The 22,627-nt window shown below is 40.3% G+C and overlaps 2 protein-coding genes across 8 annotated transcripts; both read left to right on the top strand.

The window, feature by feature from the left end:
- The first annotated feature begins 5,242 nt into the window (after window positions 1-5,242).
- LOC117573734 (uncharacterized protein DDB_G0283357) lies at window positions 5,243-17,025 on the top strand. Of its 7 annotated transcripts, none has more exons than XM_034257147.2 (5): window positions 5,243-6,045; window positions 6,555-8,316; window positions 10,425-10,624; window positions 13,939-16,098; window positions 16,597-17,025. In XM_034257147.2, exons 2-5 carry the CDS (start codon window positions 6,715-6,717, stop codon window positions 16,748-16,750), a joined length of 4,116 nt encoding a protein of 1,371 aa, XP_034113038.1. In that variant the 5' UTR covers window positions 5,243-6,045; window positions 6,555-6,714; the 3' UTR covers window positions 16,751-17,025. The 7 variants fall into 7 exon arrangements, with proteins under 7 accessions (XP_034113038.1, XP_034113213.1, XP_034113294.1 ...); XM_034257230.2 differs by having other exon boundaries at window positions 5,258-6,045; window positions 15,526-16,098; XM_052005249.1 differs by lacking the exon at window positions 5,243-6,045 and adding an exon at window positions 6,082-6,103.
- A 3,103-nt stretch (window positions 17,026-20,128) lies between these two features.
- On the top strand, window positions 20,129-22,370 carry LOC117577788 (AT-rich binding protein). The gene is made up of 2 exons (XM_034262714.2): window positions 20,129-20,463; window positions 20,615-22,370. Exons 1-2 carry the CDS (start codon window positions 20,284-20,286, stop codon window positions 21,677-21,679), a joined length of 1,245 nt encoding a protein of 414 aa, XP_034118605.1. The 5' UTR covers window positions 20,129-20,283; the 3' UTR covers window positions 21,680-22,370.
- Window positions 22,371-22,627: the final 257 nt, after the last annotated feature.

Below are 22,627 nucleotides of genomic sequence, written 5' to 3' on the forward strand. Positions count from 1 at the left end.
TGTATTTCAAAAATTATTTCTAGCTTCCTTCGAATAAATACTCGCTTTAATCAGTTTTCAGCTTTCTACCATTGATGTTTAAGATACATAGCTTGAATTAGTGAGAATAATCGCTTTATGAGCAACAATGCCAACATGCCCCACATAAAAAAGCGAAGCGCAAGCAACTGTAGAGCTATTGCCAACTCTAAAAAAAAAATGAACGCTGTCGCAGACGTCATGCGCAGCTAGAAAGAAAGAAGATGCTGATGACACGAAATCCAATAGACGAATGTTCACAACAGGCGAAAATATCAATGGTATACTTTGATGCCAGGTGGCAACGCCAGTCATGGCCATCAAAGGACAATAATTGTTTTTGGTTTCTTCTATTTGTAAACAGAATGAGCTTATAAAAATAACAGCAATGAGAGGCGCAAAATAAGAAGAAGAAGAGCAGCAGCTCCACATGTGCTCAAATGTGCGGTTTTTCATGTGTCGGGCAGAGGGGTCAGTTGCACTCTCATGAGAGAGAGAGAGAGAGAGACAGAGTGTGTGTTACTGTGTGCAAGCGAAGGCAAGTGGATATCGAGCAAATAAAGTGTGTTGTGGGTACGTCTTTCTCCGCCGTTTAATCGCGTTTATTTATTTAGATTGCAATTGCAGCAGCTGCAGCAACAACAACCATGTTAAAAACAAAATAAAAATGATAAGAAGAGATGCGAACAGTGATAATGAAGCTGACTTGACAAAAAACAAAAAAAAAACAAACGTGTAACGCTTCTTTACGCCGTTCGTTTAAAGTGCCACGACTTGTGACTTACCACACCACAGCACAACACACCACAGCACATCTCACCACACCCAACTAAGCTCACCTTAATCACGCCACGAATTACTCAGAGGCCCCAATAGATAATTGCGCTTTAATGTGCGAACATTTCGATATCTACAATTTTTATAACCCGTTTTCCGTTTGAGCAAATCCAAAACTTATGTAACATGCCGATGGAGTTATCTTCGTCTCTATAGAGTATATATTCATGGTCAGCATAATTTTAAGATCAAATTTATCTTTAATATTGAATACCATGAATTACGAAAATGTACTTTTAGTGACCCTTGTTTCCAATTGGACAAATGAAGATATTATATGTAGATGAGTAACTCCCCCATTTACGAAAGTGCTAAGTGCTAGTTTATCTCTCTTAGTAAAACTCCAGTTACATTTTGAAGTGAGACTTCAGTAGACGTTTTGTTACACTTCATCCTTTGAGATGAGTTTGGTAAAAAAACCAAAAACTATTACTTATTAAATGGAACTTACAGCAATTATGAACAGTATTAATCATTTAATTTAAATATTCTGAGAAATTCAAAATACAATACAATAGTTTTGTCTATAATTTTTTTATTTATATATACATACATATTGTATTTAGAATATATTTAATTTAGTATTATTTTTTTCAATTATGTAATTTTTTTCTTCAATTATGTAATAAGATAACTTAAGTTTCGATTATGAGTTGTTTTTTGTTCATTAATTTAAGCTAATTCTATTAAGCTAACTACAAAACTATTTTACAATGCCATATAAAAAGTAAGTGAATGTTAAAAAATGCAGATAAGGTAAATTTATATGTCTTAGGAAGCTTTACGAAATATAATTCTAGTTCTAGGACACGAGGAAAAACAGCTGCTGAGCTAAAAAAAAAAACAGGGTGTTCGAACCCTAAAATGACAATGAAACCTACAAGATAAAAATCCACAATCGTATTTTCTTAGGGCAAGGAATTCTTCAATTCTTGATCAGCACAATAGCAGGGTTGACTTAAACATGTCCACCTCTCCATCGCAAGTCGCAATCGAAAAGAACCACACATTTTAGGTGTCTTCACTTTTGAAAAAGTTCTAATGAAATTGTCGAAGTCAAAATGCGCGTAAGTTGTTTTAGATCACTAACCCTTACGACTTCAATTTTAATTTCATAATACGAACAAACAAAGTCAGTATTGCCATTTTTAATATAACTTTATGTTTTTTTTTTTTATAATAATTTAACAGATTTCGCCAGTTCATGAGGATTATGATGTTATAAATGAAAGTTTGCAAACGAGTGCAAGTGAGAACGCGATATTCAAATGCCAAATCAAGCGACCGTTGATCGCCGCATTCATACTTACGCACTCGCATATTTATGCGTTCGAAATTTTTGGGGTGTTTTTATTTTTTTGGGTTTGATGATTCGCTATACCGCGATGCGTCCCGATGTTGCGTCGATTTTGCGACAAAGAGAGAGCAAAGAGAGCACATGAATAGATCTATAAGCTATCTACAAATGAATGGCTGAATGGCATACATATACATATACATATATACTTACATACAACTACACGTACATTGGTAATCTGAATGTTGTCAGACCATGACTATAGCTTTCTTACTTTTTGGATTGAGTAAGAGTTCTTCAACCTATTGAAAAAAGCAAAATTAAAAATTTGTATTATTGAACACTATGACAATTAAAAATGATTAAATAGACATACATACATATAACATATTTTAAAGAAATGTAAAAAAGATTTTCGACTTGCAAAAGATAATTATGAAAATAATATTGCGTATTTTGTAATGTCAGATCGAATTGTGGACTTATCAACCATATATGTATGTATGTATGTATTGTACACATATGTACATACATAAATATGTATGTACAATCAACTAACATATTGAATGAGTAATTTGATAGATATTTGTAAATTTCCTTAGTCGGGATCGGGGACCTTTTCTCGAAACTGACAAATTGCGAATTTCAAAAGTGATCTCAAAAGTGCGCAACTTTTATAGTAATAATGCAAAAATAATGAAATTACAAAAATGTGCTCCAAACACAAAAAGGAGAGTGGGAGAGCTTTTGTTATTATGAAATGAATATTGTGGGTATGAGAAAGAGTAGTCTGTAAAAGTTGTAGTCTAGAATTGCTTCGTGGAGGGCTTGCAGGTGCTTGCTCTTGATTTGTGCTCGGCAAAATTCACGAAACGGCAACACACATGCATACACACACACACACACACATACACACACAGAGGCACACACCCCAATTCTCAGAAATATCAAAGCCGAAGTATTGGCAGTGTGAAACTAGCAACAACATGGCGAACTACCAATAACTCACACAGCCTTTCCCACCCCCCACCACCCTCTCCAAAAGCAAACCAATATTCTCATTAATGGGTGAAGGCGGGCGCACTCTCTCACACACGCACACACACAGACAGAGTACGTGTTTAGCTGTGTTTACATAGCAAAGCGCGCACGAAACGGGGCCTCGCTTTAGCGTTGCGGGCTCTTCGGGCTCGACGACGACCGAAAACGACACTTATCGATGCCTGTGCGTGCTTATGTATATAAATAAATATGTATGTATGTATGTATGGACATGTGTTTGTCTGTATGTCTGATTTATGATTTCTTTTTTTAATATATGTATGTACATATGTATGTATGTACATATGTACATACATATATGCATAGAAAGTACATACATACATATGTATCTACATATACATATATGTATGTACATATGCATAGAAAGTAAAGTTTGAAAGACCCATAGAGCTGACAAATTAGAATGGTGCTGCCAAGCCAAAAGCTGTTGCTTGGAAAATACATCACACATACATACATACATACATACATACATATGTATATGTTAATGTGCGCGTAGTCAAATCTAAATTTAGCCAGCAAAAGCTCTGCTCAAAAATAAAATAGAAAAAAACTGATTTCGACTAAGCGGTGTGAGCGCGAGTGAGTGTCAGTGAGAAGGAGAGGATGAGTGAGAGTGAGAGGGGTCAGGTAAGTGCTTCGGCCATAAAACCAAATGTATTTTTATTATTTCTTTGCGCTCGCATTGCTGTTGTAGCTGTTCTTTTTGTTGTTATTTAGGAAATGCACTCAAAGGGCGACCTTTTGTGCTGTGCTGCGCAGCTGACGTCGCAACGCAGCGTTGTCGCTTTAGCTGTTTTGCTTTTACCGTCGTGTTCGTCGCTACACACACACTCATAGACGAAGTGTGTCCGCTCTGTCGACGGCAGCTGTCTTGTCTGCCGCCGCTGCTGCTGCTGCCGCAGCCACTGAGACGTCGACTGAAGCGGGGCCTTTCTTGAGCACACACAGTGCGCGAATAACACGAAAACTTCTTGCATACACACACACTCACACACACACACACACACACACATAGCAATGTGTGAGGGAGCGAATGCGATGCGAGAGAGGGAGAGAGATAGAGAGAGAGAGAGAGCAAGAGCGAGAGAGAAAGAGAAAGGGAACGTGGCTAGAGCCAGGGCCTGCGAACGCGCTGCCGCCATGCTGCATGCCCCACAAATTGTCTATTGCCGGGTGGTGAGGGCGAGGGACGATGCCAAAAATAGAGACGCCCCCGCTCGCTGTTTGCTCTGCTGCCACGACTCACACACACACAGCAACGGCACGTTTGACCCACGCTGCAGCCAAGGCAGAGCATAGAGACCCAGAGCCAAAGCCAATGTCCGTTGTCCGACGTCGCCATCAGCTCTAGCTCTATGTGCTCGCATCGCTTCGTACATGGCTTAAGCTTCGCTTCTACAGTGTTAACACACTGATGATTTCGGGGCCAAAGTGCACATGCTTCAATTGGTGTCTTTCAGCTGCAAAAAGAAAGTTGCGATACAGTGAAAACTCCAACAGTTAACACCTCTATAAGTCGGACAGTACTATTGGAGCCTGTGCTTCAAAGAACGAAAGCTAATCTACAAAAGATAAATTTGTATATGAACGATTTGATGTGTGATTCAATCAATCGACATTTCAAATTGTTCCATATTTTGAATTTTGAAATTTAAACATTTTTCTCAATGTTTTATTTTTATTTGCATTTTAATTAGAATATTAAATGGAAGTCTATGGTATAGTTTTGTAGTCATTCGTTGAAAAGAAAATTTTACATTTCACATTTTTTCATTATTGTTTTGTAAGCAATTCTTGACATCAATTTTAATTCAATTCAATGAAGCTTCGCGTGTTAAGAACTTTGTACCCATTTTTCGAAAGTTCTTCAAAATGAAAACAATAACTTACTTATGAATGTATGTATATACATATACATATATATTATATTCTTTTTCCAATATAGTATAAATTGAGTAATTGCGCAAACTTTTCGCATTACAGAATACGAAAGAATTTTATATGTAGCATTGAATTCAACATATCAAGCTGATTTGCTGCTTAGTCATAGAGAAAGTGTTGAACAATGTTCATCAGCAATTGCTCCACTGTAACTGTGCCGTTGTAGAGCAGCTTAGCTAGTCGATAGAAGAAGTGCATAAGGGGGTTGCAAGGTGTGCGCTTGGTGGACAGCAGCAAATTCTACAACAAAAGCAGCAGCAACAACAACAGCAATTCGGCACAATGTTCGGTTGCATGCTCGGCGTCGTGTCTCTGCCCGACGTCATAGTCGCAGACTTGTTGTTGTTTTCGTTGCTGCGGCTGCTGCAGCTCTATGTATTCTGTATTTCTTTTCGCTCATTATATGTGTGTATGTGTACGTTAGCGTATGCTGCGCTGCCTGCGTCAGCGTCGGCGCTATGTACACACATACACACACGCACAGACAGTTACTCACTCGCACTCACACACACAGACACGTTGGCGCACACATTTTTCAGTTGACTTCGTTGAAATAATTTTCGTAACAACGATCACACTCGTTTGTGTATTGCGAAGACGGGAGGACGTCTCGTCGCAGTCCGCAGAGCCTAAACCAGCGTTTTTTTTTTAGCGTTGCCTCGTCGTTGTAGGCGGTTGCGTCGCGTCCGCGGTGTATAATCTAAAGCAAAACCAAAAAAATAAAATAAAATTAAAGCACACAAAATAATAAGTTATAATAGATATATGAAAGTGTGTATACATATATATTGCACCTAATGTATTGTGTCATATACGAGAAAAGTGACTATGTTGTGTACATTTTTTTCATGTTTTCCTCTTCAACTCCACAATGCCCGATAATTATTGTAAGTGTCAATGAAAAAGATGTGTACAAATAAATCCAAATTTATTACCTATGTATGAGTGAGTGTGTGGATTAAAATATTAGCCAGTAAAGCAACGAGAAAAAAATAAATTTGCAAAAACACGCTACTCTGCCGCCGCTACAAAAACAACAACAAGCAAGCTGAAACGCATACATTAAACAACAACAAAAAGTGCGCGCGAAAGAAACAGCATGATATACAAGTAACAACAACAACAAGAAAAACATCAACAACAGCGCTGCACGTTTTGCTGTGTGTGTTTGCGTGTGTGTGTGCGCGCGCCAGTGTTGCCATATCTGTGTCAGCTGAGAGAGCTAACGCATGCCGGGAGAATGACAGTGAGAGAAAAGCGGCGGCAGCGCTGTGTATATGTGTGTGCGTGCGTGTACTATCAATCAATTGGTTTTTTTTTTTGTTACATTTTCCGATTTGTATTCTTGTGTTTATAACCGAGTTCTTGTTTATTTTTTTTATACACCTAATTGCAGAGAATGCAAAATGTATTAAAAATTGTCAACACGCAAGGAGCACGAAACTAAATTAAAAGAAAACAGCAAGAAAGCAACAGCAAAGTAAAAGAGAGCAGAGAGAGTGCGCAAGTCGACGAGTGAAAGAGAGAGAGAGAGAGAGAGAGAGAGAGCAGTCGCCATGTCGAGCAGCGACGACGTGCAGATCACCAGCGTCGTTGACGCCAACGGACAGTCGCTGCCACTGCATGGCAACAGTTTGGGCGGCGCATTGGGACCGCCCGTCAAACAAGAGCGACCCGACGATGCCGAGATCCGCGAGCTAGCCGCCAAAATGAAGGAACAACAGAAGCAACAGGCCGCCCAACAAGCGAGTCGGCAAGCGGCCATGCAGCATGCCAACGGCGGTGGCGGTGGCAATGCAGCCAATGCCGGTGGAGCGATGCAACCGCCGCTGACCAATGGCAATGGACAAACGAATATCATGAGCTATTTGTCGCGACATCAGAAACTACCCAACGGTACAATGCAAGTGGTGCCAGCGCTGGCAGCCAATGGTCGTGCCAATGGCGCTGTTATCGATAACAACGGGAGTGATAACAACGGGAAAGCGCAAAAAGGGAGTGGAGGGCCATGTGATGAGGAATCGATAAAGGGCCACTTTGGTTGGGCGCAATTTGGCAAAGTATCGATACCCTACATTTATCGTCAATCGGAGAAATATTGCTCGGTGCGCATGATCGAATTGAAATTGCTGGGCAAGTATCTGAATTGCCTGCATCCGGATATTTACTCGAGCTGCACATGCGTGCGCAGCTATTACATAACGGATGCCGAGGCACGCCTCTTCATCGAGATCAATCACAAGCATTGCGACGGCGAATTTGGTCGCGACATTTTCACCCAAAAGGATTTGGTGGTGCGACTCAGCGATGCCTCCAAGTTCTATCAATTCCTGGACATTTGCTATCGCAAGTTGGTTTCAGGCAGCAAGACACCCTCTGAGAAATGCGGCTTTATACGCATCAACAAGGAGTCCGTTGTCCCCTATACAGTGCGCAACAATCAGCAGGTTGTGCCGCTGTTTTACTTCGAGGGCGAAACGGAAAACTTGAAGACCAAGGCGGAGCTGCTCAATGGCTGGGATTTGGCCTATTTAAAGTTCTGCTGCAAGGTGCAAGGCATACGCAACGAGCTTTTCTCCAGCGAAAATGTTGCTGTCATCTCTCTGACAGACATCAAAAGCTATTTTCCCAATGGCACCGAATTCGAGGATTATTGGCCCAGTAAAGTGGTCGATTCCAATCTGCTGATTGGCAATCGAGCCAATGTCAACAACTCCGTCAACTGGACACGTCAACCATCGGCGCCGCCGCCAAAGGTGACCAACAGCGTTAATAGCAATAGTGGCAGCGCCAGTGGCGGCGGTGGCAGCGCCGTTAATGCAAATTCCCAAAAGTCGCAGCAGCAACAACAACAGCATTCCACTGCCATCAGCGCTGCTACGCAACAGCATTTGATGAAGCAACGTGCTGTGGCCGCTGCCGCTGCCGCTGCGGCAGCCAGTGCCAACGGTGTGACCAACTCGGGCAATTTTCCATCGCCCGCTGCAGCAGCGGCCGCCGCGGCGGCGTTCAATTCGCAGGCAGCAGCCGCTGCGGCGGCGGCAATGCTGCAACAGTCGCAGGGCAACACACGGATGCTGACCACGGTGCAGGCCTTAGCCAGCGGAGGCTGGATGAATTCAACGAATAATGTCTCACAGATTCATGCTCAAATGTTGGTGAGTAATTATTATCGCTATGTTTTGCATGATCCTTATTGTTATCGATAACCTTTGTGCAAATATGGAGGGGAGTTTGGAGCACCTCCATTTCATTTTTTCGTTAAAGTTCTATTTGCTAATCTTTAAAGTTGGACTTTTATAAGCCCCCAGCGCAATAAAAACTGTGGGGAAACAAAATAAGAAAGGACCACTCGAGTGGCAAAAAGTCCCAAATTGTTTCATTTTTACCATTTTTAAAATTAGAAACATGAAACTGCGTACGAATACTCAAAAAATTAAGATAGAATTTCGGATTTTTTTTTTCAATTGGACCACGCCTTCCTTCCCGCCCACCTTACCATAAGGCTACAAAGTTCGATTTTTTTCTAAATCATTATCCTGATTATCATTATTGTCTACACATGCCCCTAATAACATCTCTTGGTAGTTTTTTTTTTATAATTTAATCTTTGACGTTCCTTTAGATTTATAGTTGAAAGCAGTGCGTAAGAGAAACCCAATGCTCTCTATTAAACACATCTGATATAGTATTCAGGCGGCTGTTTTTTCTTGCATGAGAAAAGTTTTGTACAAATTCGCGTTTGTACAATTTTTTGAGCGCTTCTGACGCATTTTTACCGGTACTTTATGCAAAGTTGGAGACATTGGACACCACTCACAAGTATTAACGTATAAGTACATCAATTACCTACTTTAAGTTTTGATGGGCATACCTCAAACAATCAGCTTTAAAATTGCCTCGACTGGCCTAGACTCACAAGTTAGACTCCACAGAAACACAGATACATTTTTGTTTGATTTAATAATTGAATACAAAACTCACAGAAAAAATCACAATCGAAAGTTTTGTGACAATTTTTTTTTAGAGTTTGCCAGATTATAGTCTTTAAATATGGACGAATAACAAAGTACCAACGAAGTCTAAAATTTTTTAAAAATATGTTTCAGTATTCTTCAAGTATTCTAATTCAGAAAATAAAGTCAATTTATTAAAACGGAACACAAAAAAAAATGTAAAAATGCCAAAATTTGGGACTTTTTGCCCATAGTGCACTCAAAGAGACTTATAATGAGTATAGTTCAAATCGATATCATAGTAATCTACGCTAGTCGAAGCGATTAAAATAAGACAACGACCTCACTGTTCCAATAGCATTCATCGAATGTTATTTTTGCATCTGTTTGAATGGCGAACCTTCAGCACAAGTGTTGTAATTTACAATCAAATTCGACTTGGTATCTTGCTTCAAAGTTTAATTTTGATATACCCTGTATCCTTCTATTTTATATATGTACATACGTACATATACGATAGTCCAAGTGATTGATTGCCAGGTCTAATAATCACACACGTTTGTTTCGCTGCTGGAAAGCGTGAATTAATACGTTGGTATGTGTTGCTGTGTGTGCACAAGCTCTTTCTCTCTCTCTCTCTCTCTCTCTCTTTCTCACGCTCTGTCAACATACAAACGCAAACAGACGAGCATGGCTTCATACGTACGCCTGTGTGTATGTATTTGTGTACGTTTCATATCACAGAAAAAATTCATTAATAAATGCCTTTGAGATTACATTTGTTTTTATTGTTGTGACGGCACATCTGCTTGCATTTTCAAAACCAATTGACAATGCAAAGAGTGCGAGAGAAAAAGAGAGCGTCACTTGTTAAGGACAGAAGAAGCATAAGAAACATATTAACAGCCACGTTTGTAATTACACAAATACACACCGAGATAGAGTGGAACACATAAGTATGTGTTTGTATTTCTAGCTGATTTTTTTTGTTCACAGTTTGGCAAAAGACGTAGTTGTAGCCGCAGCAGCTTAGAAACTGGGTCATGTTTAGATACACTCTGATGCTATGCTCTCTATCTCACTCTCTCCCTCATACATAGCAACATATAAGCTGTAAATACATACGCATGCATGCACACACGAATATAGACATACATACGTGTGTTCGGCAACCTGTTGGAAGCTTTTTATGTCGCACTCTCACTCTCCCACACACACACACACACACACACACACACACGCACACACCCACCATATCATTCATGCCAGTTTTTCACCGTTCTTTTTCTATTTACCCCTCTGTGTTGCAGCAACAAACGCATGCGAATGCAAACCGCGTCGGCCCCTATCGTGAACACCTAAACAACATGATGCTAAGTGGCAACAGTCGGCAAGCGTATACGTACAACAATCCTGCGATTTCCATGTCCTCCGTGAACAGTCACAGTGGGGGCGGCAATGCGCCGCCGCCGTTGGTTCGTTCAGCGGCCGGGCAGAATGCCAATCACATGTAAGTATATCAATCTATCGAAATCGAAGAGTGTGTTGCTATCGATCTGTTACTGCGCGAGGTTGAAATCAAAGCAAATTTGCAATTACATTTATATTTTCAATTCGTTTTTGCTACTTACTTTGATTTTGCTTTTTTCTTTGCACAATTTATATGATATACATATGTTTTATAACATTTGTTGATTTGATAATTGATTGATTCATTGATTGAGCAATGGTACAAATAAAAAAAATAGATTTTTTTTGTGCAGAAATTGTGTTTTTCAAATTTTGTTGTAATTCGTTTATTATGTGTACATTACTTTTTCACTCTAAACTAAGTTGAACATTTTTTATTGCCATTAGGGTGCCACACGAAAAACAAGAAATCAATTAAAACCAGCTACATTTTTTTTTGTTCTTCTATTTTCCACCAATTGTTTTTTCGTCTTAGTTATAACTAAACAAATCGAGAATTGCATATCGAAATCGGCGTTTGTGCACGCATTTTATTTAATTTTAATAAATATTTTGATTGTGTTGACAATTTTTTGATAAATCTGCTAAAAAATTATGAAAAATAATCGTTACATACATAACTTATTTGCTACCAAAAACGTTTGCCCCAAAGTCACGCTACTACATTATTTTTCGTAATTTTCCAACACTAAACAAAGAAAAATTATAATTAATTCCAAGCCAAAAACCTATTTCCATGTTTTTCTAATTGTTGTTGTAGTCAAAACCAAAAACTAAGCTTTCTCATCGCATTCGGTATATTACAATAAAAAAATGGAAGACTGCCTCAAAGTTCTTAGCGAAATTCATTCAGGGCGTCACTACATTTTATGTTTTTCAAAATATCCATACAAAAAATCAAACACACCTAAGTAAAATATTGTTACCAACTTTTACAACATTTTTCGCGTTACTAACACAAAGTAATTCTGGCTAACTTCAGACAAAAAAAAAAAAAAAAAAAAAAAAAAAAAAAGCAAGCCCGCATATAAAAAAATATATTTGGCAAATAGAAAAATGTTCAAATGCCAAAAATCAATATTAACGATATATGTGATATATGTATAATTATATATACACATATACATCCTTAAATAACGGCACCAATAGCGGTAAGAAGCGAAGATTAATGATGACCTGAGAGCATTGGACGCACATTTCCCTATACCCAAATACATACATATACACACCCACACTTACACACACATTTTCACATACACACATATAGAAGCATTTAATCTACCAAATCCATATATGTATATTCACTTTGTAGTTAAATTTTGTATTTTTTTTTTCAATGTAGTTTGCATGCCCTCAACTTGGACGTTTTATATTAATTTCTATTTGTCAAGTTTGCTCCAAAAATTTTGATTGATGGACATAGTATACTTGTAATGCAATGAAATAACAATGACATGTGTACATAAACATACATATGTATGTACATTCTTACATATATTTCTTTTTCCTTCTCATATGATTATGTATTTTATAATGTGGTTCAATTATTGATTATTTCCGGATATGTTTCTTCTGTTTTTGTATTCTACTACATAATAATATTGCAAAGAGATTTTTGAAAAGATACTCGCGCTGATAGAGGAACTACAACATATATTTTGAAAAACATAACTTCGCCCAAAACCAGAATTAACAATATATATACATAAATGACTATTATATTTGATATATATTGTGATTAATATAAATATATAAAAATACTGTAAACCATATATATATGTATCTATATATATAATTTATGGCTGTGTGTACTGACTACCCCTAATAATTTTTGTTGCACTTCAAATTAGAAAGAAAAACAAAATGAACAAACCAATCAAGACTCAAACTCAAAGACGAGAGCAATTACAATAACATCGAAACAACAACACCAAGAACAAATCAAACCAACTACAAAATCAACAATATATATATATATATATATATATATTTCTTTGTTTGTATATATATATATATATATATGTATATATATATTTATATATACAATATGTATATGGAATTTCCCAAATTCTGGTGACAGGTATCCCCTCTATGGCAGAGACTCCCATCCACCACAACACAATCCACCACCACAACCCCCGCGGCCACGTGTCCGGCCTCAAGAAACGAATCGAAATCACAAGAACCGTTATGTGCACCACAGTTTTAGATACCGAAAGCATCCCACCACACAGTGAGAGAGAGAGAGAGAGAGAGAGAGAGATCAAGATAACATTATATATAATGCGTGTACAACAAGTTGATAATTGGCATACAAGAATTACAAAATTTGTTCAGGCTTTATGCATTTTGCAAGATTTTCATAATTTATATTTAAAAAAATGAGAAAATTCAAGCCCACGAAATTTAAGATGAAAAATAATCAAGAGTAGGCCAGTGTGACCGTAGCATTTTTGTGGAGATATACTAAATAAATACATAACATTTGACATATTACTTACCATTAAATGGATAATAAAAATATTGTACTTTTGCCTGACTTAAGCTTCAAAAAATATACCGTTAAAAAAGGTCACTCTAGTTTTAGTAACAATAATCGCTGTGAAATGTAGACTATATACACATACATATATAGCAACTTGCAAGTTGCCATAAAATAATATTTATCACATTCACACGCACACAAAACACGAATACATTCACACAAGTCACACACAAACAAACAAATTCATTAAACATTGCATTTTTGATGTATACAAAAGTTCATTCAAGCACACACACACACACATTTTACATACCGGTGTGCGTGTGTGTGTTTGCTTGTTAGGCATTAAATGACAATAAGAAGCTTAGCGAAGATTAAGTAATAAAAATAAATATGTAAAACACAAGCAAAGGCAGTCCAAAGTGTTTTAATCGGTTGAGCAAATAGTATACACTAAAGAAATATAAAACTTGTAGTTGATCAACAATGGCAACACCAAATCACTACCTTAGTGAACGCAGGCAAAAACAAATACAAAAAAGTGATAGCATCAGCAGGCAGGAGAGCAATGCAGGTTGCATTTATTGCGATATATCGTGTGAGCAGTTAAGATTTGGATATGCAATTCATAAAAATAGCCATAGGCATAATAAATACACATACTACACATATGCATATGTAAGAATGGAACATAGTTCTATAGCGAGTATAAACAACAAAATTTGAAAAATGCTTAAAATCGAGAACACCACATAACCAAAACGAAAATAACAAAATTTTTACATCAAACACAAAAAAAAAAAAAAAAAAATGGAAATTTTGCAGCCAAGCTCAAAGCGACACTCATGTATTATATATAATGTTTCTAGGTCAAATGTCGAGCAATCACTGATGCAACAACAACAACAACAACAGACACAACAGCAACAGCAACAACAACGACAACAACACCAAAATAATACATTTAACCATGCACAACACTCCCCAAACACGCACAGTCCACGTAGCCATCACGGCCATGTTCTTGCCAACAATAACAGCAACAATAATAATTCACATTCGCGCAACTCTTCCTCCTCCTCCTCCACGTCCTCTGCCAATCAAGGTGCCTCAGCAGCTGCTGCTGCAGCGGCTGCCGCAGTTGCTGCCAATATTGGCAGTCTATTTAACAGTCCCTTCAACTACAATTTGCCATCCACACGTGCCGATTACACAAATTTGGCGCTGTGGAATCAGCTGACGCCCGCCGAACGTTTGCTGTTCACACAACAAATGAAGGGCGCCGGCATTGGCATTGGCAGCTTGGGTGGCAACGCTGGCGGCGGCAGCGCTGGCATCGGCGGTGTTGCCAACTGTTTGACAGCTGGCGGCAGTATTGCCAGTGCCCCACAAAAATCGCACAGCAACTTCCCGCCGTTGCCATCGCTGCCCTTGGACACGGATCTGATTACCATGTTGGACTACAACAATCCCAACAAGCAGCAGCAGCAGCAGCAGGCGAGCAATAAAAGCCAGAAGGCATCTAGCAGTGGCACCTTCACAAAACCAACTGTGCCGCCCTTGATACCAGATGAGCATCAACAGCAGCAGCAACAGCAACAACAACAACAACAACAGCAGCAGCAGCAGCAGCAGCAGCATCATCATCAGTCAAGTGGGAAGCGCCTGCGTGGAGGTGGTGGTGGTGGTGGTGGAAATGGTGGTGGTGGTGGTGGTGGTATCACCACCATACCATTGAACTCAACACAAGCATTAGAGGATTTCGAAAAGAAATTTAATATGACAGACGAGATGCGTGCCGTCATACACAAAGTTCTGGCGAATCCAGATCTTTCTACGTCAATACAAACGAATGCAAATGCCAACAACAACGGTAGCAATAATAGTAGTAGTAATCATGCCTCCCATCATCCTCCCGTGCCCTCATACATCTCGCCGCCCATGTCGCCGGCAGTTGCTGGCACAAATGTAGTGACCACATTGTCGCTGGCATCCAATCCCAATGTGACCATCACACCTCAATTGCCAGGCCACTTTCTGCATTCGCCCTCGAGCTCATGCTCCAGTTCAAGTGCATCCACGACGGCTGCATCGCCGCTGGGCAGCAGCAGTGGCAATAATGCTGCTGCTGCTGCTCCAGCTGCGGGCTCACGTCAAAAGAGTGTCATCTGCTCGACCAAATCCAATTCACTGCCATTAGCGATACTCTCGCTCTCTAGTGGAGCTGGAGGAGGGGGAGGAGGTGCCACTGGTGGTGGTGGTGGCTCCTCTTCGTCGTCAGGGTCAAGGCATAAGCAAGTTGCAACATCAATTAGTGGTGGTTACGGACGTCAGTCACAACACAGCCATCAGCAGCAGTTTATTGGTAGCCACTTGGTGGACACCAGCATAGGCAGTACAACAATTACACCCAGCACCACGCCCACTGACGTTATCGATTTGTCTTCATCCCGAAGGTCGTTAGCGGCCTCCGCTTTTCATCAGCAGCAGCAACAGCAGCACCATCAGCAGCAGCAGCAACAGGCTGCTGCGGCCGTGCAACAACAGCAGCAGCAGCATCAACGCATGTCCGCCGCCTTGGCGCATGCGCAGCATCTACAGAATGGCGGACGGGGCGGTGGTAGCAGCAGCAGTAACAGCGGCGGCGGCTCCGGTTCCAGCGGTGGCGGCAGCGGCTCCTCATCCGGTGGCAGCTCTAATGCCAACAGCGCCTCCATGCATTTGCAGCGGCATGCGGCATTGGCACATGCAGCGGCCGCAAGTGCAGCGGGTGGTGGGGAGGGTGGGGCACAGCGATTGTGCGTCATACCCGAGATACCGACGAGCAGCATGAATCTGACGCCTTACAAGGTACAAAGGGTATGCGTGGACAAGCACTTGGTGCCCTGCATCAATATGAAGGCTTTCAATGACTCCGAGCAGCTGATGACGCTCACCGAATTCCAAAAGAACTTCTTTCCCACTGTAGCCCTCGATCACTGCAAGCGACTAATCGAGGCGCTAGGTGTGGAGCTCTACAAGGCAAATCGGTAAGTGAATTGCGCCCTACGATTGACGATTATTATTTTTTGTTTACTATTTTCTTTCGAGTATTTCCTTGTTCAAAATAAAATCGTTTTCAATATACATATAGTACTGATGCATTTGATATTTTTTAATTTCCACAAATTTTTAATGTTTTTCCGTTCATTAGTGGAACCCAGTTTCAATTTAACTGAACTTTGCTTAATCGCACAATAAAGCCAATGCCAATAAAATCTGCCTTCATCCTAATTTCATAATGGAGAATTAAAAAGAAGCAGCTTTTGCAAATTAGAATAATTTAATTAAAATATAAATTAAGTATTTACCAAGAAAGCAAACCTATCGATTGTACAAAAATTATCGGGCTTAAAATCAGAGCACGCAAGTCTATCGATAATTGTATGCTTATCGAACGGCATTTCAATGCGATTAGAATAGGATAACAATATAAATTATTGGATTGAAACTAATTTAGCTTTTCAATGTTATTGTAACCTCCACAGGCGACAGGTGCAAATACTCATGGAGTACGATCGTTCCTACAATGAGAATATGCCACTAGTCCAGGTGCGCGACATTATCAAATATATGACACAGTTGACTTTCATGACACGCCAGTCGGAGCAGCCGCCCTCGAAGCGTACGCGCACGAGCTAGGAATTAAGCTGGGGAGCACAACATTTGCCTAATACTACAACAGCATCAACTACATTAACAGCCACAGAAATCAGCAACAGTAACAGTAACAGCATCACAAAAACATCAACAGATACGAATGCCAACAACAAACAAAAGACGTCTGCATCTTCTCATATGGCACATTTGGCACCGCCACCAGCACCACAGCAATATCTGCAGCAGCAGCAGCATCTCCACAGCCATCATAGTCATAGTCAGCAGCAGCAACAACAACAGCAGCAGCAGCAACACTATCATTCACAGTCAGCACACAACAATACATACGAAATGTTGTACTCCCACAACCAACACCCGCAACACTCTCACCCGCAATCGCACCTATTGCAAGAGCTGCAGCCAGCAAGTGCAACAGCAGCAACAGCAACGGCAGCAGCAACAACAGCAGCTGCACGCCAGCAACATCAACAACAACAGGAGCAGCAACGCCAGCTAAAGAAGCGTCAGCATGCGGAACATAATACCGTAAGCAGCAGCAGCAGCAGCAGCAGCAGTGACAGCAACAACACCAAGAGGAACAGCAGCAGCAGCGCCTCTGCCGCTGCAAGAACTGCAGCGCAGCAAATGGCCGAGGCTGAGCACGCCTATTTGTCAACGCTGTATGGGAAGGCAGCCGCAAATATGCTCAGTCCTCCATTGACCGCAGGCGTTGCGCTGCAGGATCATCGTCAGAGTGGCAACAGCAGTGCTGCCTTTGACTGGAGTAGCGCAAGTGGTGAGCAGCAACAGCGTGCTGCTGCACGTCGCTGTCCACCATTGCCGTTGCCACAAGAAGCGACAACAACCGCAACTGCAACAGCAGCAGCAACACGTGTGGCAGCCGTAGCAGCAGCAGCTGTGGCAGCTGAGCGGCAGCAACGTCATGCCATCATGCATCGACGTCACAGCATTTGCGTTGCAGCTGCAGCTGGCATCGCCAGCCTTTCGCCGGCATCCTCAACGAACTCCTCATCGGCAGCTGCGTCGCCAACGGCAGCGGCGGCGGCGTTGGCAGCTGCCTCGTATTATGGCGCCTTCTCAGCGCCATATCACCATATGAGCGCTGCGGCGGCCGCAGCATCCGCACATCATCATGCCCATGGGCAACCGTCGCCGACGATTTATCCGCCGACACCGCCGCCATCGGCGCCTTGGGTGCATCCCTGGTATGCAGGCGATGCGTTCTGAATCTGAAACAACCATTGTCCGTGATCATATATATATATATATATACATATATATGTTATGCTCCATTGTAAATTATAGTATATGCCTAAGTTTATTTATTAATTTCGCTTTTTTATTATTTTTTTTTAGCGCGTAAGTAGGTTAACTAATTTCTGGGCATCATATGTCGCTAGTGAAAAAATATCGATGACAGCGCTCGAAAAACTACAGTGAATCACAGCATATTTCAACTACCACCAACCGACAACTTTGAATGAGTATACTGTCCAAACATAAATTTTTGGGCGAGTACATCCATTCTTTAAAGCTATGACGTCATTTTGCTTCACAATTGTGGTTCTCGGACCCATTTGTAAAGTATGCGTGTCTCTTGAGATCTAAAGCTTAAAATATCCAAAATCTATCTTCTAAACATTGAAAATACTATACACAAAGCAATAGATCAATGAAGAACCGTTATTTTTATACTTGGGACTTGTTTTTCGATCATATTAAACAAAAAGTTAAAGGATAAATGAAAGAATATCTTCTATGTTAAAACATTAAATTAAAATCCTGCGTTTAAATAAATTTAATACCTCTTTTAGTTTGGCCAGTATACTGATTCAAATTTGTCGGCTGGTGATGGTTGAAATAAGCTGTGATACACTGAATATAAACAAAGAACTTAAGCCTAAAAATATCAATAATTTTCGCTTTTCATAATTTTTTAATTTTCCAAAACATTTATTGAGAAGGAACTCAAAGAACTGATTACATTAAAGAAAACCACAACAACTAAAACAATAACAAATTTCAACTTGTTTCAAGGTCAGCACACTTGCACACTTGCGCTCTCCCACAAACACACTCACACATATGCAAGTTTAAATTATTAAAAATTCGATTTTGTTTTCAATGCGCGCTGCCCGCTCGAAACAACTTAAAAACAAAAATAACAGCAACAAATATTGCTCGTTCGCTGGCGTCAAACTCGACTGCATTAGTTATAACAAAAGCAAACAAATCTTTTTTTTTTTTAGTAATATACAAACATATATATATGTGCATATACATATACATATAAAGTCATTAACTTGTAATTGTAAGCAAGAAATTAAATTTCTTGTATCCTCCTACTCATTAAATCAAATCAAATGTATAAACCAATTCATTCAGATTACGATGGGCATTTGCCCCAACAACGTTGAACATGTTCCATATAAGAAAGAAAAACAAAAAACAAAACAATGCAAAGAAAAAAATAACAAAAAAAAATACTTATGTACTTTGTAAATGAGAAAAGTTTTCAAATCTTAGCATTATTCTAAAAAATACACAAAAACCATACACAACAAAGAAATGAAAAATGACTAACAAAATGCAAAATATGTTTAAAACATAAAAAAAAAACAAAACAATGCTTATGTTAAACAAAAAATGTATGTATCTAAAAAAAATTGCATACATACACATGAAATATGCGTATTTGTATATGTGTATGATTTACGTAAATAATATCCGTTTTATGGATTATTTTTGGCAAAGAACAAGCTGCAGATCATAGAACATATTTATTTGTATTATTACACTTAAAATTAATATTAATTCGATCAATATTTTAGACGTTAAATATATATATAAATATATATTTATATATGTATACATTATTTTGTGCTGTTATTAAATTAGATAATGGGATATGATTTAAAAGCATTTTTTTCATTTCAATTTCAGATCACAGCAGTTTATATTTACCATATACAGATATAGACATGCATACAGACATATATAGATACATTAAGATATTCAAGTATGTATACATATATGTTATGTTACGTATTTTAATTGTTAGTTGAAGCCGTCAAAGTATTTGTAATTAATTATTTCTGTTTATTTATGTTTGAATATGAAAAGCCAACAGAAATAAAGAAAAACTCGATATAAACAAATCCCAGAAAAATAAATGAATCAAAATAAATTTGAAAACAAACGCTAAAGATAAAAGAAACAAAATCCTAAACATAAGTTTTATTTTTACGCTTGGTGTGTAGGCTGATGGCGGGATTCATTTAAATATTGACTGACATTTGAATGGTGGCCAGTGTGTACACAATGAAGTTTGTGTGCTTATCTGGTCACATGCAACTCTGCATTATGTTTTTGACAGTGTGACCACCGAAGTGCACTGGCGTCATACCATAAAATAGCAGCTCGACCAAGCACATTGATTTAGGTATATTCTGAAATGAAATTTGCGGTCACACTGCAGCCAACAAAACATTCATATAAATAATAATAAAGCGCAGCGCACGGCCCTGAGGCGTCGCCAAAACAACGTCAACGCAATGGGTTTTCCGCGTATTCTGAGCAAAAATAACAAGATATATACGAAACTGGGCGAGTTCTGTTTGTCGGGCGACAGTTTCTGGATTGTCTGCCACACTTGCCAGGAAGAGTTGCAAACGCAGGACGCCTTCTGGAAGCACATACAAGATGAGCACAACTTTCTGCATGGGGTTGCCAAGGTAAGTCCTCTGCAGTCCAACTCGATGCGCACAATTGCAGTGCCAGAATGGTGCGACAAGTTAAAAATTGCTAATGTTCAGCCATGGCTGAAAATGCGAATTATTTTGGCGCCCAAAATCCAAACAACTAATGTCGATTTGTCTTTGACAGGAGCACAGTCGTACCTCTAGCTATTGCTTGACGGACGTGGAGGCAGCGGCGGCCACCAGCGGTGCCACAACGTCGCAGGCGGGGCCGGGCAGTGTGACCGCGGTGTCGGTACCGTTGGCGCTGTACCATTGTGCCACCAAATACAGTGAGGAGGAGCAACGTGAGGTGGCAGCCGCTGTGGAGATGCATGAGGCACAACAACAGCAGCAGCAACAACAACAGCAGCAGCAACATCAACAGCAGCAACATCTGCAGCAGCAGCATCGCGAGGCCAAAGACTTGGCTGAGCTGCACGCTGTGGCAGCAGCAGCAGCGGCTGCCGCCGCCGGCGTCGGCGGCGATGGCAGCTCGCGCAACAGCAATAGCAATAATAATAACAACAACGGCAGCAGCGGCATCGATATCAAAGTGGAGCCCAGCAGTCTGGTCACGCTGACAACCGAAATGCAGACAGCTGCTGCTGCAGCAGCGGCGGCGGCAGCCAACAGCACCACCATCTACCATCTGTCGCAAGTGGTGCCAGCGCCGCCGCCACCGCCGCCCACACCGAATTTCGTCAATGTAGGCACCTCCACCAATGCCACCAGCAACAGCAGCAGCAGCAACAACAACAACATCATCAACAACAACAGCAGTAGCGGCAACACTGTCTGCTCAACGCCCCCGCATGCCGTTCAACTTGCTGGTCCCGTTCCCTTGCCCGTTCCCGTTGCCAGCAGCAATACCGTGATGCAACAGGCATGCAACACGCTGGGCATGCCGCTGCTTACGACGCCAGCGGACCTTGCCCCCAAGGACTCGAACAGCACAACGGCGAGTGCCAGCAGTGCGGTGTCCTCGGATGACGGCGAGCGTTGGTACATCTGCGATTATGGTGCCTGTGGCTTGAAATTTAAGTACAAGTCGCGCATGGAACTGCATCGCGTGGTGCATAGTAAGGAGCGGCGTTTCAACTGTGATATGTGCAGCGCCTCCTTCAAGCAGTCGTGTAATTTGTCCACGCATCGCAAAAAGAAGCACGCGCTTAGGGGCATCAAAAGCGATCTGTTGCCGCAGCGCTTCTAGGCAGCGCTTCCTATCAGTGCAATCAATGTGCAGTGTGGTTAGTGTGTAGTTGTCATCTCTTCCCGCATCCCCAAATCCTCAATCTTGAAATCCCCAATTCCCGACTCCTTTTGTACGCGTTTATTTCTAAATTAAGCCACAGAGTTATAAATATCGATTTAAGTTTAGCATACAACTATACTATACTATATAGATAGTACTGCACAAGCACTCACGTACGTCTATAGTTATAGATATGTGTAAAGTGTTTATCCCCCATCCCTCTCCCAATAGACGCTAGGCAGTATGTAAAGTGAGGTTATGTCAACCTCAACGGGCAATTAGCTGGGCCTGCGAATTGGTTTGACGTACTTAAGCCGATTTCAGACTATGCTACAATATACAATATATATATACATATATAAGTACATACACACATACATACATATGTTACGATCTAGATGTACATTCAATTTTTATGTAGTAGTTAAGATGATTTTTGCGGGGAAGCAATTTAACGTTAAGTTAAGTCACCATTCTACTTTAAGCAGCCATCTTGAAAGTGAAAAACAAAAGATAACCAGTTTTAAAACCAATAGTCAGTTGTTAGCAATTGCTTAGTACATAAATGCATATAGAAAAAACATATATAATTATATAACAAAACGATCGAACACTCCAACAACGACAACAACAACAAGAATAAATACCTTTCTGATTGTTCAATAATTTCCTGCTTTGTTTTTCTTCTTTTCCACTCTTATACAGAAAAATTGCAAATTCCCATGGAAATTAAATTCCTTATATGTATATAAAATGAGGGGTTTGTGTCCAAGCTATGACGACATGAATGAATGCTATAAAATCTAAGCAAGTCTAAAAAAGGTGACGCCATAATATTGTACGGTTCGTGGTTTCGCTAAGGATTCTGTACCGTCAAGCCACTATCCATACAATACATAGATGCGT

The sequence above is a fragment of the Drosophila albomicans genome, chromosome X (genome assembly GCF_009650485.2).
Source record: "Drosophila albomicans strain 15112-1751.03 chromosome X, ASM965048v2, whole genome shotgun sequence".
In the NCBI taxonomy this organism is placed as follows: domain Eukaryota; kingdom Metazoa; phylum Arthropoda; class Insecta; order Diptera; family Drosophilidae; genus Drosophila; species Drosophila albomicans.